The 18,904-nt window shown below is 35.6% G+C and overlaps 1 protein-coding gene across 1 annotated transcript in view; it reads right to left on the reverse strand.

Annotated features, from left to right (window-relative positions):
- Positions 1-18,904, reverse strand: part of LOC147066776 (tyrosine-protein kinase-like otk) — a 79,758-nt gene that overhangs the window by 12,179 nt on the left and 48,675 nt on the right. Inside the window, exons 4-14 of the mRNA XM_085954147.1 lie at positions 8,388-8,514; positions 8,096-8,194; positions 6,811-6,875; positions 6,296-6,443; positions 5,222-5,358; positions 4,667-4,824; positions 4,040-4,181; positions 3,753-3,907; positions 2,328-2,580; positions 1,214-1,354; positions 707-819 (exon numbers count right to left, since the gene is read on the reverse strand). Coding sequence (XP_085810273.1) covers positions 707-819; positions 1,214-1,354; positions 2,328-2,580; positions 3,753-3,907; positions 4,040-4,181; positions 4,667-4,824; positions 5,222-5,358; positions 6,296-6,443; positions 6,811-6,875; positions 8,096-8,194; positions 8,388-8,514 — 1,538 coding nt within the window. The remainder of the gene's footprint in view (positions 1-706; positions 820-1,213; positions 1,355-2,327; positions 2,581-3,752; positions 3,908-4,039; positions 4,182-4,666; positions 4,825-5,221; positions 5,359-6,295; positions 6,444-6,810; positions 6,876-8,095; positions 8,195-8,387; positions 8,515-18,904) is intronic.

Consider the following 18,904-nt stretch of genomic DNA (forward strand, 5'->3'; position numbering starts at 1 on the left):
CAGACAATCAAGAAAGTTCAAATATGCAATTACATAGTCATACAAGTCATTATTAGTAGCCGTAAATTAGGGGGATTTCGTAAATATATTGGACAAATAAATATCAATGGCGATGATTGGCTATTGGACGGAAGTTAACTATTATAACAAGGGAAAAAAAACAATACACATAAATTTGGTCTAGCATATTTGTCTTAATACGAAAACTTCAGAATAAACTGAATATTGATTATTTTAAATGTTTATTATTTTTGTTTAGTATCTTCCGAGTCTTATTACTCCACTGTGTCCGCATTAATTATCTTCATACAGAGATTAGTTATGACTACAAACCATTAATTTCATGAGTTTCTAGCGTCATTCCGTTACTTATAAATATGTATACACTATTAGTGGCGATTGCATTGTACATAATTATGTGCAGCTATTTCTGGTTTTTAAATGATTTTTTATTAGTCATAGTAAAAACTAAACAATTATTCATTACCACTGATTACTGCTCTTTAAATCATTAAATTTATGGGGTTTTTAAACTCTTTGCCTAGTTTGGTTGTGACTGGTTTCGTAAGAGTTGCCTACGATAGACCGGTCGGTCACTTGACACATAAAATAGTGTCAGGCATCGAAGAAGTTCCTAAATTTTAGTGGATCAGAAGAAAGACCAAAACAATCTCCATGTAGTTAAATTTAATTATACGTAGCTCACCTGGTACCAAGTGACTACGGGCGGCGGAGTTCCTTGTGCTCTGCAGTGAACTTTACCGGGAGTGTTCAGCTCTAGCTTCTTACTGACGGGCAACGGAGAGAATTTTAACTTTTCTGAAACGAAATGAATTCAATTCCACTTTAGAAGACATGCACCAATATTAAAATACCCTTGTGTTGTCACTTTGAATTCGAACTGAGCTTAATTACCTCAAGACATTACCCAACATGCACAGATTTGTGGATGTCTTTCATACTGAAGTAAATAAATTAATGAACAATCCTTATACTACATTTGTCTATGGTACAAGAATTTCATAATGTGTCTATCAGAGGTGTGAGAACAGATTAAGTTGTTACGTTTCGCAGCAACCGATATTTTACATTAAAATATAAGATACATAATTAGAGTCATAGTTATATTTTTTTGAACCTTGTTTTGTTTTCAATTACGAATGTATTAAAAAAATAATAAAAATGCAATTGTTATACATATTCATCGAGTTACCTCTAATGCTGAGAAGCGCAGCCTGCGATCTAACAAAACTCCCGGCGGGTGTGCTAACTTCACACCAATACTGACTCTTGTCTGATACCAAAGTCTTTTCAAACCTCAATACTCCTACAATTGGAGATATGCTCACTCGTCCTGAAACAAATAAAAGTCAAAAATATCACCGATAGAAATCAAAATACGACTGTCTTAACAAGAGATGTTAATGGAACCAAAACTGACCCAGAATCCTGAGAATTACACAAATATTTTGGACTCATTACCGGAACTCTCTTTTCCTAATTACTTACGAAAATTCTGAATGCAACCAGTAGTGGTGGGGTCCAACGGTTTTACATGTTCTTAAAAACATATACCTATTAATAACTCCTCTAAACTGAATCCAGATTGAGCATGCTCACGAGTCTTTCATTTTTGGGATTGTACAGGGGGCACATATGAATTAAATATTGCAACATGTAATACCATGTATTAAAATAACTAAAACACTTTATTCATTTAAACTGTTAAAAAGAAGAGACCAATCAAACTCAACTGAAATATGACAATTTTCTATTATCGGGACAGATGGCAATTGTTTGACTATGTGTGACCGACTGTGACTGACCATGTCCGATCCTAATAAGATCATTATGGACCTCCACAGAGTGGGGGTTTGTATCAACATATTTTGTTTTTACGAGAAATGGATGTCAGCCACTTGCTCAACCTATTACGTCCATTCTCTGACTCATACACAAATTGAAAAACAATACGTGTACTTGCCAGACCCAGAATTCATACCTGGGACCCACGATACTATAGGCTGACGCTAAAGCCGCGCCGGCCATCGTGGGTGGCAAATTACTATAAAGTAAAGGTTAGGTTATCATTGCATGGGTCCGTACTCTGGATCCTCATTAAAAAACATGTCAATTTAGCAGATGCAAAATTTGAACCCGTGACTCATGGGTTTAGAGGTGGACAAGCGCCACTATACAACTAAGAGAGATAATGAATTGAATGAATAACAAAAAAAATTGGCTTTTAAATTATTCTTTTCCTCGTATTACAGTATTGAAAATGGAAACATCGAAGAAAATATCACAAGATGGTGGAAAAAGAATACCTTGTTCTTCTTTCACAGTCTTCCCACCACTTTTCTTCCATTTGAAATCATACAAATTCCAATTGAATTCGTTCATCCACTTCTCAATGACCTGTTCCTTTTTCAAAACAGCCCCGCTCTCTGTGTGTTGCCGTTCGGTAGATGTGTCTATTTCCCCACTGCTTAGGGAAAAGTTCCCCATGTGAGATAGGTTTTGGGGGAATTCTCGCTCTCCCGAATGTTTTTTCGAATGCTGAGGTTTCCCGTTTAAAACCTACAAACAAGAAACAATAATCAATAATACAATATAGTACGTAATCATGGTCATATTAAGGGATGGGCTTTAGAAGCTACAGCTCATGGAACTCTGTTTACTGGAAATATAAATAGCATATAAATTACCTGACAATGAATAGAGCTCGAAGAATTTGTTAAATAGGTGATAAAACTAAGAATCTCTATGAAAACCACCCCTTTCTATCCTCATTTTATGATTCCATAGAATTGGGTGTAGTTAAACCCCTGGTGAAAAGCCAATATAATGCAGAGTTGGGCGGGCTACTTTTAAAAAAAATATTGGCAATCCAAAAAATATATTTAAAATTTCTCACCTTCTTCAAATCTATAATGAAGAAATACCAATAGAAGTCAAGTGTCAGAAGATTTAATCAATGTAAGCATGGATTTATGCCAGAAATAATTCTCTACTACAGATCAAACAGTATAAGTTGTCCGCTGAGTGAGGGCGCCATACACTAACTATCATTCAATACTTTTTATACTGTGTTGAGCTTAGTTCGAAATTCGAAGGCATGACGATTTATGATGGTTTATCTACACAAAAATTTTGTTGGGCAATTTGATGAATACAGGCATACGCTTGGAACAGTACAAGCTTCTGATATCTACACCCCTGTAGTAAACAACGGATTAGCTTGTTGTTCATTAATTTCCAATGTTGGAACACTACATTTTAGAGTAGAGGTTTACCCAACTCTACAACCGACGTATTATTGTCTATGTTCATTTGGATACCATAGACAATAATACTAAGCGGAAATGACAGGCAATTAACCAGTGGCAATTTCGGCCTTCAACTGTACAGTCGAAATACATGCGCAACTCCGTGTAATATCAATACAAATAAAATCGTAATGTAAACCTCACGTAACAAATAATAAAATCAATGTGACAGTCCTCTTTAATGCCGTATTCATGGTAAATGTAGTACTGCAATAAAAAACTAATAAAATTCAACGCTGTGTCTTATTTCAACCGTGTCCCGAACAAGTCACACACTCTCAATCAACGCAACCTTCTGCATAATATAATAGATGTTAAATCGTCACAATAAACAACAAGACATCTTGCATCTATAAATATTACTGGAGACTCAGGGACCCAGAGCCCTTACAGTGGGGGCTTGAATATAATATAATAACTTACTTTCAGGTAATTCTGGTTGACAATCTTGTTCCAAAATTTTTTAAGGTCAACTCGAAGACCATCCACTTTCTCCATGGTGTACTCACAGTTAAAGACAGAGAGTTGATTCTCGTCAACTGTAGTTGACACAGGATTTTGTATAATTGCTGGTACAGCTGGAATAAACCGAATACTTAATATGTATCTACATATTTCCCAAGTAAATAATAAATATATATAAAGTTAGTTATTTCAAGATAGGCATACAGTTGAAATAATGGTGAATGATATATAAATTATTAACTCACGATTTACTATCACGAACACGCTGATTTCGTGATCGCCAGCAATGTTTTCGCTCACGCATGTGAAGACTCCTTGATGCGATCGAGAGAGGGAATCGATTATCAAACATCCATCATCTACGCGCACCTGCCCATCGTCTGATATCTTAAAAAGAAAATTTTAAGTAAACGGTCAGTTTTAACTCCTTTGCAGATGACCATTCTTAGAAGTATAGAATTAAAACGAAACGTATTTTATCCAATATAACAACCCAACGGATTGCGTGGATGGTTAACAACCATTCCTCATAATAATGTCTGTAATATCAATAAGGGCGTAAAGAGAATCATTATACAAAATTATGTTGTCAAATAAACGTCCAATTCATGTCCCCTTACTGATGCATTATTATGTTAATTACAGTACAACCTGTTCTTATCGGTTACAAATCGTTTAGTTCCCTCCAAGAGACGGTAGCAACTGATCGCCACAATAGCGCTTCAGGTAAGTCTCTTAAAGGAAAACGGATCCTTATTTTTGACTGTAGCAATATCAGTTGTACTCATTCAGTAATTATCTATTCTGTATAATATGTTATTTGATCCACAAACGGCCAACACAATATGCTACATGGGATAGCGTTTACTTACCAAATGTTGGTCAGTGTTCTTCCACATGATATTAGGAATGGGGTGACTGTCATGGGGGGGCAAGCACGTCAGCCGGAATTCAGACCCCTCTCTGCCATACACCACCCTCATCTCACCGACTTGAGGCTCCAACTCTTGTATAGTCAGCGGTTTTGAATCTAGATGTAAACAATATCAAATAATTGACGGCTCTCGTGGTGCAGTACGCAAGGCGCTGGCCTTCCATCACGGAGTTCTGGGTTCGATTCCCGTGAGGTCAAAATATATTTACATAATCTAATATGTAAATTCCTCAAGCCTGCGAGTTTTATCACTATTATTGGGCTTCACGGCCTGTTGTGATTTTTAATAAAGAAACAAAAAAAAAAAAATACTTCATCCAACTTTGTCCTCGTGAAATGAAATTAAAAAGTTATGACCACTTAAAAAAAATACTAATTTCTATTTATTTTTTTAATTTAGAGATACATATTATCTAATTTAGCATCCTTTTTGCTATCTAGCCTATTTTCTTACCCGATCCGACAAATTTTAATTGTAATTATTATAACTTACATGCAACTTTGAGCCTTGCAGAATACTTCTGCAGGGGAGTTTTTTCTTCATTTCTAAATGCGGCGCATGTGTACGACCCCTCGTCTCTTCGTGTTATATTCTTGATTGAGAGTGAGCCATTCTTATGAATAATAATTCTGAAAAAATCAAAATAGTATTTGCATTCACAGAAACAGCTGAACTCAAAATTAGGTCTTCCATTTTATAGATCAAGCCCTGTTTACATGATTCACTTTTGAAGATCATCGCGGAGGAATCATCCCCAGTGACCCATGTTAACGCACATTCATCAATGAGTCACCGAAAGTGATCATCTGGAATAAAAAGTGAATGAAGTTCAACTGGTTCCACTTTTTGATCACTACGGATGATTCCAAAAATGCTGCGCAGCCGCCACCCATATGCACTGCGCCCCTGAGTACTATCATCATATTCCCCATGATATTACGTCACATTACCCAAGGCTTTATCCACCAATGCTCCTATTCCTCTTTCACTCAATGAAATTTCTGCATTCATATAACAAACATCACAAATTGTTTGAATTCCAACCTGCACCGCAATTTAACTTGACGCCATTTTGGAATGAATTGAGTATTTCACTTTTGGTGACACGTCGCGAGCCTAGTACTACAAGGTTCTAAGTGTCCGTCCTTGAGAAAACCAACCCAACATTGAAGTACTATTCTAAGCTGCCTCATTGTTACTTTTGTTTCGCCAAGGACAAACACTTAGAACCTTGTAGTTCTCCACTCGCGACGTGTAAACAAAAAATGAATGCCTGCATCAATTCACTACTGATGATCATCCGCAGTGACCCATCTAAATGAGCCTTTACTACTTAGGGAAGTACGAATTTTCTTACTGAGATCATCAAGCAAAGACTGGCAAAGTAAAACTCCGTATCTTGGGCCCTCCGACATCTTCAAAATTGTATCAACGTAACTAGATATTTTTTTTAGCATACAAGAAATTAATTTGATATGTATTCCAATAAATTATTATATTGACATTATAAACCTCTTTCCGTATTTTGATAAGAATAAATTAAGCTTTATTATATGGCGCATTTACCTTTCACCATTTTCCAAAGGCACATTCATATCATTCTTGAACCACTCCACAGAGTCAGCCATCTTGTACTGACAATCAAACATCGCAGACGACTTTGGGACAAGGAGCAAATCTTTCGGCTGGACTGTGATTTGTGGTAAAGTATTATCTGCAAAAAGTACAAAAAGAGGTAAATCAATGGGTACATAATAATATGTATGAATTCGTATACCTGAGAAGGGATCAGTTGTCCTTCGAACATGCTAATAAGAACAAGCGTCAATCAAAAATGTAACGTCCACAGGTTTGTTTTTATTTTGGATGAGAGAGTATGTTGTAATCTCGAGCCCCTTTGGATTGTAAATTAGTATACAAATAAATGTGTTTGGTCAGATTCGACTGTAAATAAAATAACTATTTTCAATTACCTATCCCTGAAATCATGTTTCATTCAATACAAGTACCATAAGGCCCCAGTGTGACAATATATTATATATATATATATATATAGGTAATTCGTATAAACAACCTCTTACCTATAATATTAATGATGAAATTTGAAGTACTTTCTTTCATATCAGCTTCCAAGTGAACACTACACCTGCAACATTCAGAGAATTTATTACAGTAAAACCTCAATATAAAAAATTAATTCTGACGAGGGGGGCTGTGCCATTATAATGTCCAACGCAGATTTTCCGAATGCATGTCAAAAAAATTACCAATTACAGTTAGTTTACATATTTTTAGTCATATTTTAAACTAAATTATATACTTAACTAAAATAATTAAAAGATAAAAAGAACTTTTTATATACCACGTTTTTAAATTTTCTGTTGAATCATATAAACTTGACAATTCTATGTATTAATAATTTAGGACAAATAAAACAATTGTCAACAAATCATTTTTTTGCTATTTTGCAACAAACAAACAAATATAGAATACTGAAATGTCATTTTGATTTCCATAGTAACGCACGTATATATTAATAATTTAGTTGCTAGGACCACCCCCTTAGCAACCAATAATAGTGGATTAGATTACGGATTTCTTCTAAAAAAACTTTTCATACAAAACAGAATTAACTGAAAATGAATTCAATTCTACTTAAAGATGGCTAAAAGTATTAAAAGAATGCATTGGCATCGTGTTCTGATATATTCTAAAAGTTTCAAATGTCTAGTTAGTCGGGAAATCAGTTAAAAATTGATTTCAAGATTTGTACTGGATAAATAACCCCCGGACAAACAATAATACAAGCTAAGAAAAACGTGGTAAAATAAACAATGTTCAATCAAAACAAATTTGAATTTTACAAAAACAAAAAAAAATCGGTCATACATTAAAATTTCTGCAGAAAATCACGCCACGTGACAGCATAATGGATTACCGAGCGTAATGCTTTGTTACCACTTGCTAATCATGAGCCGAATATTCGCGAGTCGAGAACTACATGGTTCTAAGTGTTTGTCCTTGGAGAAACAAAAGTAACAACGAGGCAGCTTAGAATACTACTTCATTGTTGGGTTTGCTTTTTCAAGGACAAACACTTAGAACCTTGTAGTATTAGGCTCGCGTATTGTTTAAGAGCGGTGGCTTCTGGATTTATATATGCAGATTATTTAACAAATCACGAGTGGAGAACTACAAGGTTCTAAGTGTATGTCCTTGGAGAAACAAAAGTAACAACAAGGCAGCTTAGAATACTACTTCATTGTTGGGTTTGTTTTTTCAAGGACGAACACTTAGAACTTTGTAGTATTAGGCTCGCGAAATGCTAAATAGATGAGTTCATATTCGGAATTAGTATAAACAAACCTGTAAACGCCATTGGCCATGGCGGAAACTTTCTTTATGTGGAGTCTATTCTTTTTGATTTCAATAATTTCCGGTGACGGCAGTATTCGTTCGGCATTTCTAAAAATAATAAACATAATAAAAAAATAATTATATACATAAGTAGGTACATAACGAGTCATTTGATGCTATTTTCAACGTTAAATGAGGAGTTCTCATTCTTCAGCAGATATACACTCTCATTCTTTTTAAGAATTCTACTAATGTATTGTACAATACATTTAAATAATATCGGATACAATCTATGTCCTACCTGAACCAGTGGAACTGAATATCTCCACTGCCAAGATCTGCTTCACAGATGAGGACAACCTCAATTCCGGAGACGACATCGCTCACATTTTCTGGCTGCTCAAGTTCCACTGAAGGATTCTCAAGCCCTGGCAAATAAAGAAAACATCTTATTATAATAATTTCAATTTATACCTGTTATGTATACACAGTAATAATATGTAGTACCTATTACTAAAGATCTTTAAAACCGGTTCTATGCCTTCAGCGAGTTTTCTCGCTCAATGAGGCTGTGATCAACAGGCGGCACATAAAAAAGTGACACCAAATTACTAGCTACAGTCGATTGATTTGCATAATTTAAAAATTGGGAGCTGACAGGGCTCTAGCCTGGGGGCCCGGCGTGGCAGGTCAACCAGTTAAGTGAAAAAAACTACAAATTTGCACCTATAGTAAAAAAAAAAAAAGTCGCCTGTGGAGCTATTTTCCTTAAGGCGATACTTCAGTGAAACGGCAAATAATTTTCAACTATAGGCGAGACGAAATTTTTGACTCGCTGGCAATCGGAGAGCGAACGTCGAGGTGTGAATACGTCAATTTGTTTCGTGATGGCGACGGGGGTATTAATTCTTAAATCGTGTAAAGATGACTAAAAACGTTAGCGATTTACTTGAAAAAGAAAACATGTCAATGAATATATTATTATTGTTACTAATAGAACAATAAACAGAACATTAAATGGACGCATGTTGGATTTATATGGCAAATTATATTTCGTTCGGCATGCGTCATTTGCAACCGCGACCCGCAATCCGCGCATCGCCTAGCCACGATCTTTTTAGACCATGCCTCAACTGAGGTATAGCCTTAATGATTATTAACATTGAAAAATACGTGGCTGTCCGATGTAATTTGGTGATGATGGCATAATTAAAGGATAATTCACACGTAGAATTTTATTTTATAATTATTTTAACTGTGTTTCAATATAGCGAAGGGTTGCATGTTACTTGGCTACCACAAAAAGAAGTCGCAATCAGTGCATCATAATATGCCAAATGTCTACAACTCAATAAATCAACTGGATTTATTTAAAAATCGCTAAAAATACACGTAATACACTTAACCCTGGGGTTCCGTGGAAACCACTTGGGGAACACTACTGTAGAAAATCACACTGGCATTAACCCTAGCGGTAGGTAGGGGGGCCCGCTTCAGGATGTGGGGGCCATGATACAACTAAGCGATTTTCGCAAAGCCTGGGTGTTTCTGTGATTGTTTCACTGCTACATCTATACTACTGTTTCTCTACTACTACACTATTGTCATTAGGCCTGTGGTAGTGGTAAAATGATGAAGAAGAAGACGAATAAATGTGTATTTTACTCCCAAAAGGAGGAAGGACGACATCACGAGGAAATAAAATAAACACTGGCTCTATTAAATGATTCTGTATGATAAATAAATACAGTACAAATACATATAATAAGTTTTAGAGCACCCAATTCTTCGCAAAGGAAAATTCTGTGAAGGCATCAGTCAGTATACCTACCGACTATTCTCATCTAAATATCGAATTAATACCAGTGTTGCCATCTTTTCAAAGTGGAATTATAGTACAGAGCTTCCAAAATTATAGTATATGGGGAAAAAATATAGTACGCGTTGTCATTTTTTATATTTTTATTGTCAATGTATAGGTTTTTTGTTTCTCAGAAAAAAATATCGGAGAATTTGAGAAACTCCGAGATCCCTTTTTATTTAGGTACCTTTTACAACCAAAAATGCTTACCGAAGAATTCAAGAAATTTCATTTTTCGAGCATTTTTTTTTCCAAGTTCACCAAATCTTCTTTTATTGCGAAATTATAGTACTTTGCAACAATTTATTTAACGGATATTTCGAAATTTTAGTACCTTTTACATATTTTTTTCCGATATTCAAAATTATAGTATATTGGGCGTATTATACCTGTTTTATATAGTACATAGTACGCGGACCAAAATTATAGTACAAATACTATAATTTTGAATATCGGAAAAAAATATGTAAAAGGTACTAAAATTTCGAAATATCCGTTAAATAAATTGTTGCAAAGTACTATAATTTCGCAATAAAAGAAGATTTGGTGAACTTGGAAAAAAAAATGCTGTTGGCAACACTGATTAATACTGATGGTTAGAAACCATTGACAATGCATCCACAAATTATAGGCCAATTAATATTATGATGTTGAATGGCAGCATGGGAATCAGGAAAATAGCCATATATTTTTTAAAAAGCACAAGGTTTTGTTTCTGGCGATTTTTTTTTTGTCCTTTCTTTTATTCGAAAAACCGATAAAACAATGGGACACGGAATCGCGCGCTCGCCAGTCTAGACATGTTTTTTTTTCTCGTTCAATAATCATCATCGAAAAATGCCGTATTTTTTTTGTCACCATCAAAAACGTTCACGTTCCATTTTTGTTTTTTGACGGCTGACATCAGCTGGCTGACGAGGCTGGCAACACTTTTCGAATGACAATGGAACAATATTGCATTGCGATCATTTTGAGACAAATCCATTTTTGTCATTGCAACACAGTACATACAGTTTGTATACAATAAATAATATGTATCAAACGCTACAATTTTAATATATTATATGATATCAGTGGCGTGGGTGGAGGTAGGCTGTTAAGATTCGACATAAATAGTGCATACTAAACTTTGTCAGTCCTACTTATTTGTTTTCATTGACCTTAGAATACAATTTGCAGATGGTGCTTGTCTGGTGATTTTTAAAATTCAATTAAACCCTGCCAACCAAACCATAATAGTTTAGGTACCTATGCTACGGGCGATCCGACAAAAATAGTGCACACAAAGTCAAAGTCACACTTATTTGATTTCGTTGAATAATTAAGAATATTAAATATTACAGATTAAAGAGGACCAAGGGTGGCGCATTCGTAAGAATGCCGAACTTTACGAGTCTTTCAAGCCGAAGATCAGAAATATTCTGAGGGCAAGAAGGCTGAGATGGGCCGGTCACGTAGTAAGGTGCGAATAAAGCAGAGCTCTCTACAGGGTCTACAAGGGAGTCCCAGTGGGTATCCGGCCTCTAGGCCGACCTCGGAAGAGATGGTCGGACGCCGTCAGCAGGGATGCAGCAAAGCTGGGTGTGACCGACTGGAAAAGAGAAGCTCTGGACAGAGACTCCTGGAGGATGGTTGTGCAGTTGGCCATGGACCTAAATGGACCTTAGCGCCAGTTTAATCATTAATCAATCAGATGGTGTTAGTTAAGTCCTGCCAATTCTAAACCATGATCGATAAAAAATCTCCTTTTATCTATAAAATATCTAAATTTATGTATGGCATAATTTTAGATATTTTATAGATAAACGAATATTTTTTGACTATTATCTACTATGACTTGGATTGGGCAGGGTTTAATTGTATTTTAAAAACTAACAGTCTGAAGTTAAGCTTAATATTATTTATAGGTTATTAAATAGTATTTGTGCAGCCCACGATGGCTGCGCGGCTTAAGCGTCAGCCTATGATGTTGTGGGTCCCAGGTTCGAATCCTGGGTTTGGCAAGTAAGTACAAATATTGTTTTTCAATTTGTGTATGGAGTCAGAGTATGGACATGTTGAGTTGGCATCTATTTCTCGTAAAAAATACCAAATCTGTTAACACAAACCTCCACTCTGTTGAGGCCCATAATGATCGTATTAGGATCGGACAAAATATTTGTGCAGACCTACCTAAACAATATATTACGAAACAATCAAAAATATATGTAGGTACTTACACGATTTGCTGCTCGGGCATTCGTATCCGGAAATTTGTACGTAAACAGTCCACCGCAAGACACTTATTCGTTGAACATTTCACCTTGGAGTATATTTGTACGTATGCTACAACATGTGGAGATGTCTTTACTAGGTTAGGTTAGGGTTAATCTAATTGGAACAGTACTATTTGCAAACTATCGCCGAATTTTGTAAGATACGTACAAATGTATTCCACGGTGAAATGTTCAACGAAGAACTCGTCATTTGATAAAATGTTATACGAACTCATGTTTCACGTACTGCGGCGCACGAATAAGTGTCCCACGATGAACTGCATACGTACAACTTACATGTAACCCGGGCATTAAAACACCTTGTTCCGCCCTTGGCCAGCACTAGCTCATTTAACATTTCAATGCCAAATATATCCACAAACTTACAAAAATGCAGGCTGCAGTAGCTACATATACAGTTAGTCGAATAGGTAGGTACACATACTCATTATACGTGTCATGTTACATTATTTTTATATGTTGAATTTATAGTATTACCTCCGCGGTCTGACGTTTTTATTCTAATTCACGAAATGAAAACCCGCGGCGACCCCAAAACGCTATAAAAATAACTCCCGTTGTATTAATAAAAGTAATATTATAATAACGAAAAGAAAACCTAGGTACGCGGGTAGGTGGGTAATAAAAAACATATAAAAAAACAAAACTCCGCATCCATAGGGGCGCAATGGCAACTATGCACGCGATACGTCGTATTTTTGTTAATGTCACATTTGAGGTTTTACAGAGTTGCAAGATTGGCGTTGTTATGAACCTAAAACCCACTGCTGGATGAAGGCCTACCTAGGTCGTCCCCCTCTTTACATTTTCTCTCTAAACTAACAATCAATTCATCGGATTTTAGGGCGGCCTTTCAACCACTTTGGGCAGTGGTCACGTGTACCAATTAGTAAATTATTTTTAAACAGTGGTTCTCAGCGGTGTTTTCTTTGACGCAAACGACGCAACCGGTTCGTTACAAAAATTAAAAAGGGCCTCTGATACTGACAGTGTGAAAAAAATACAGATTCCAGCACATCTATTTTATACACAAGACTGCTTTCAGCCGCTACGGCAGCTATCTAGGGTAGGTTTGTATCGAAGTATTATCACTTACAATTACAATAAGTTAGTTGTAATTATTACAATAAGTGCTATGTTTTAACAGCACCTCTCTTGCCTATGCTAAATTTTAGAGCGAGAGTTTTGACTGTTTAGACGGCCTTACTGTAATTGTTACAATAATGAATACGTGCTAATATTTCGATACAAACCTACCCTAGATAGCTGCCATAGCGGCCGAAAGCAGTCTTGTGTACAGAATAGATTCGCTGATTGGTTAGAAAGACCTTAGAGCCAGAATATAATTTACCCAAAAGTAATTTTAATAATTTTTATTTTACACAATATTAAAAGTGATTTTTGAAATCCAACTTTTTTATAGATTGATGCATTTAGAATCACTAGCATTAACTAAAAAAATGAGAAAATTGAAAAATATGGGTTATGACTCTAGGCAACTCAAATATCATTCAATAATGTTAAAATTAGTGACGTCCCGTGGGGGTATGCAGGTAATGCATTACTCAGAGACAGCAAATTAATACAGAAATTATGAATATTATAATATACTCACATCTTAGATACTGGATTGTGTGGTATGATTTTTTTCCGTCCTCAAAAACATTCAATGCATGTGGCCTCTACGCCACTAAATTCCGACCAAGGCTTGATATGATTTTCAAGCAAATCAAAATTACCGAGGAAATGTCAATATAAATTATAATATTAAACTAAATAATTATAAACAAGTAATTAATAAAAGGAATCCACAAGTCTAAACAACTATAATATATCCTTACCGCTTTATGGTTGCGAGCTCCAAAAATACATAAAAGAATATTTAGTGTTTCATACAATTAAGCCACTGAAAACCTAATGGAAATAAATATTTAGTTCTCCATTTCAGGAACCTTTAGCGGGGCAGGAACTGCATTTCGATGTCTGGAAGACGTAGCATGATTGATCCGCAAAAGATATCTCTCGATGATACTAACACAGCCCTCACGAACCTTTAGCGGGGCAGGAACTGCATTTCGATGTCTGGAAGACGTAGCATGATTGATCCGCAAAAGATATCTCTCGATGATACTAACACAGCCCTCACTTAACGGCATTGGATTATTGGACAATTGATTGACAAAATTAGTGTAGACGAAATTTAAACCGCCAACCTTTAAGGCTATACCTCAGTTGAGGCATTGTCTAAAAAGATCGTGGCTAGGCGATGCGCGGATTGCGGGTCGCGGGTGCAAATGACGCATGCCGAACGACATATAATTTGTCATATAAATCCAGCATGCGTCCATTTAATGTTCTGTTTATTGTTCTATTAGTAACAATAATAATATATTCATTGACATGTTTTCTTTTTACAAGTAAATGGGTAACGTTTTTAGCCTTCTTTACACGATTTAAGAATTAGTACCTCCGTCGCCATCACGAAACAAATTGACGTATTCAAACCTCGACGTTCGCTCTCCGAATGCCAGCGAGTCCAAAATTTCGTCGCGCATATGGTTGAAAATTATTTGCCGTTTCACCTTAAGATGAGATATCCTAAGCTTGCCGGCAACACCGAGTTAAGTCCCGTTTACTTGAGGCTTTCTAGCGATTATAAATGCAGAAATTAGGTATATAATTTGATTTATTATGGCGTATTGAAAATCTGTACTATTAAAAATCTATCAACATAATAGAGATAGGACAATTTCAATATTAAATTTATATTTTTCTTGAAAGGTCATAGTTATATTGTTATTGAGTGTTGTTCTCTTTTGTCACTGTTCTGTTTTGTCATGGAACCGATGCGAATGGAAAATGACGAGACTTTTTCCGACGAGATTTAAGCCGCCAACATTTAATAGACGATGGCACCACAATATGAAGAAAAGGCATTCAAGTAATTATGTTCCAACTGCTGGTATGTCGGTATGCTGTTGTCGACAGACGAAAGCAGTGTCAACAAAACATGAAAACATTTTATTAACCTCGTTCACCCGCCAGACAAAGTTGGCTTCTCGTGATGTGATATCCCGGCGGGGCTTCCTGTAAACTTGATTATAGTAAATATGTAAACAAAATTAGTGTAGCCGTAAAAAATGGGCCGATGATTGAGTAAATAAAGAAGTTAGTTAAAACTTAAAACAAACCGACGGCTACATACAAACTGACAGTGTCAGTGATAAGAAACAATTGGCCCGGTGCAAGTTTTTGAATGATCTACAAATCGACTGTGTTTAGGAAAAAGGGCGTAACCCTCGATTTTTCGAAAAGTGCTTTTATTAGATATTAACAATGTATACAACTAAATACACGTTCTGTAAAAAGGAAGAAAGCCGCAAATGTCGATTTATTATATAAATTCAGGTTTTAATTGAGCTTTAATTAAGTTTTAATTAAAGAAAAAAAGCATTTACGCTGAATTTTAATGATTTTTCTGTAATAACTTCTTTAATTATTAGTAGATCGAAAAAATATTACACCAAATCAGCAATCATCATGCACCCAATGTCTGTGCCATAGATGTATTAAAAGTGCCCATTTTTTTTTTTATTAATATTGAACCAAAATCACTCAAAAAACGTTTTTTGACTCTCCTATAAAAAAAAATCTGTGTGGGTTACGCCCTTTTACCTAAACATGGTCGAAATAATACAATATTTGTGTGAAAGCTTTGAAACGTATTGCCAACACGCACACTGAAATCGGTTACCTACTTTGAATAATTTACAAATTAATAGAGACTAATTTTATTTGATTTAGAATGAATAAAATAAACTTAAAAAAAATGAATCACCCTATAAACTTCATCATTTATGTGAGTCAATGAAAATCAAAAGTGGACATATCCACTATCCATCCGCAATATGTAATGTGAAAGATGTAAAAAATGAAGATTGACCTTTTCAACGAAATGTTTGCTATTTGCGAAACCGAGTGAGATTCTTACCCATTCGCCCAACCCATTGGCCTCTGACACTGGATGAAACACACGTTGAATAAAGAACGATCGAACCCGGCTTCGTAGACTGCCGCTCTACTAAGTCGGCCACCGTGACTGCAGACGAAATTATATTATATTTCTTTCATGGTGTTAACTGTCACTTCGTGGTGGAAATGCATTGAATTATTAATTTAAATAAAACACAATTTTATTGATTTTAATTAAATAGGTAGGTACCTAAATGTGATTGTAATTTGTAATAATATATATATATATTTTAAATTATTAATAACCATGTCCCTGCTTTTTCGTACAAGGCGGTTGTTAGTAATTTTGAACAATCACAAAAACCTAGGCTTTGAGAAAATCACATAAGTAAATATTGTGTCCTCGCCGGGTCGAACCCAGAGATCCCGGATGGAAGGTCAGCGCCTTACACACTGCACCACGAGAACCGCCCGATTGTAATAATACTATCTGATAAGCTAGTTCCTAAATGTATTTTTATTTGAGAATGCTTTTTGTATCTTTTTAAATTAATGACCGACAACAAGATCTCGTCGATAACTGGAAGTCGCTGTAGTCGACTAAACAGAAGGGGCCTGTTAGTTCACAGTAAGTTTTAACACGTGGACAAGAAGTTCTTCTTCGACAGTATATTCTTTACTAGTTTACAATGTACTTCTGACGTGGCCGAAACCGGTCCAGTTAATATTAAATAAAATTGGAATTACTACTATAAAAATGGGTTTTATTAGAATTATTAACGAATTTATATATTATATAAAACGCACCTACTACCTATAGCATAATATAACATTCGATAGTTTTAGGTAGTTACGTATGTGTCTTAGTGGATTAAAACCCATTCGGTCAGAGATTCTTTCTAGAATTTATCTAATAATTATACTTAAGAGGCTTTTCCATGATATTTTCGATGAAGAATGTAAAATCCTTAAATTTCGTCTAGGTAGATATATATTTAGTATCAGTAAGCGACACGGATTCTTGGAGTTGTCGCGTGGTATTCATATGTTCAGAGACTTAGGAAAAAGATATATTCCAGTAGTAGGTACTTTATAAAAATAACTAAATTAATAACAATGTGACATACAATCAATGCGATGTAGACTTAATTTCGCTGACTACTTACAGATAACTATTTACTTAGTTTGCCCATATACCTAATACCGCACAGATCTTAAAATAATGAGCAAAAACTCATCTGCCATTGTATAAAAAAAGTCTACAGTTTAGTCAAGTGTAAGACAAAACAAACTCAAACGGTTTTTAAGCAGCTCGCTGTTAAAATATTAATTAATTCTCGACTGTAGGCAGAGCTCGAGGATCATCGATTTCCAATCCATGAATAATGCATTCGGCGGAAAATCAAAGGACAACCACGAATATATTTCGTATTCCTGTTTACATTAAAATTCAAGCCCAGCGCCTTCCGAAATGTATGTCGAACTGTTATCTACCGACCGTCATCTGTGTATACTGTACAGTGTATAGGATACTAATATCGAATCGTGGGTCTTGGCCTCCACCAGGACACGTCTCCAGTCCGTTCTCTATCTGCTGTAGCATTTATATATGCCCCAGTGATAAACAAGTGTAATCTGACATACGGCGTTATATACAAGGCAACCAATCCATACACAATGGTCAGTGGCGCGTTTCTGTAACGCAAATGACGCAGTCGATTCATCATAAGGTTTAAAAGGGGGAGACTGAATCTAAAATTCCAGCTAATGTATTTCAATGTGCGGCTCGTTCACGGCAAGACTGGAATCTCTCAGTTTTAAAACGTTAGCATCGCTACTAAGCTGCAGAAACGCGACATCCTAGTCTCTCAGTCTCTCGGTTTCCAGTCCCCCATAAACAGTGTGCCAATATCAGTAGATTCGATGAAAAATCATATTTTTTTTTACAAAAATTGGTAGTAGGTACTGAACTGAACAAGCAATACAAGTCAAGACGTCAAAAGTTAAAGATGGGCGAACCGATTTTTAATTTAAAATTTGTGACAGAAGTTCAGAAATACAACTGCCTGTATAATTACAGGCTGCCAGAATATTCCCGTTTATATTTTGTATATATATATTATACTATGTTATATTTTTTGACAGTTTGAAATCTCAAACTAGATTATACTAGAGATTATTATTTCAAGTGGGTTTCAGTAGCACCGTGTGCGAAGCATTAGTCATTGGCCAGTTTATGAGTTCCATCAGCAACCAGTTCGTCGGATTTTAATTTCTCCATGAGCGAAAGGCCTAATACGTACAATTTACTTGTAACTGAATTATATTATAGTTATAAATTTTCGAGATGTTTACTAGATAATTTAATTGGGTAGGTAGGTATGTTATTCTTTTAGATTACTGTGACAATTAAATTGTACAAAAACAAACAAAATGGGGAGAAAACATTCCCGCCGAACAAGTTAACAAGCCGGAATTCCGGGAAAAAAATATAAATCAAAGGAGAATAAACAAATTCCACGAAACAAAAATAGCTCGATCACCTTCCGATTACTCAGAAGCATTTCCCCAGATAAACAAATTCATTATGGCAAACCCCTCCCGGTGAAAATACACTTAAAGCGGGTAGCCAGAGGTGATGGGGGGAGGAAGTTAACTATAACACCACCCGCCCCCTCGAAAAGTAAAGTTGTCTCGACGCGGGCGCTG

Source organism: Rhyacophila brunnea, unplaced genomic scaffold (genome assembly GCF_057557595.1).
Source record: "Rhyacophila brunnea isolate RB1 unplaced genomic scaffold, BYU_Rbru_1.0 scaffold_4, whole genome shotgun sequence".
Taxonomy (NCBI): domain Eukaryota; kingdom Metazoa; phylum Arthropoda; class Insecta; order Trichoptera; family Rhyacophilidae; genus Rhyacophila; species Rhyacophila brunnea.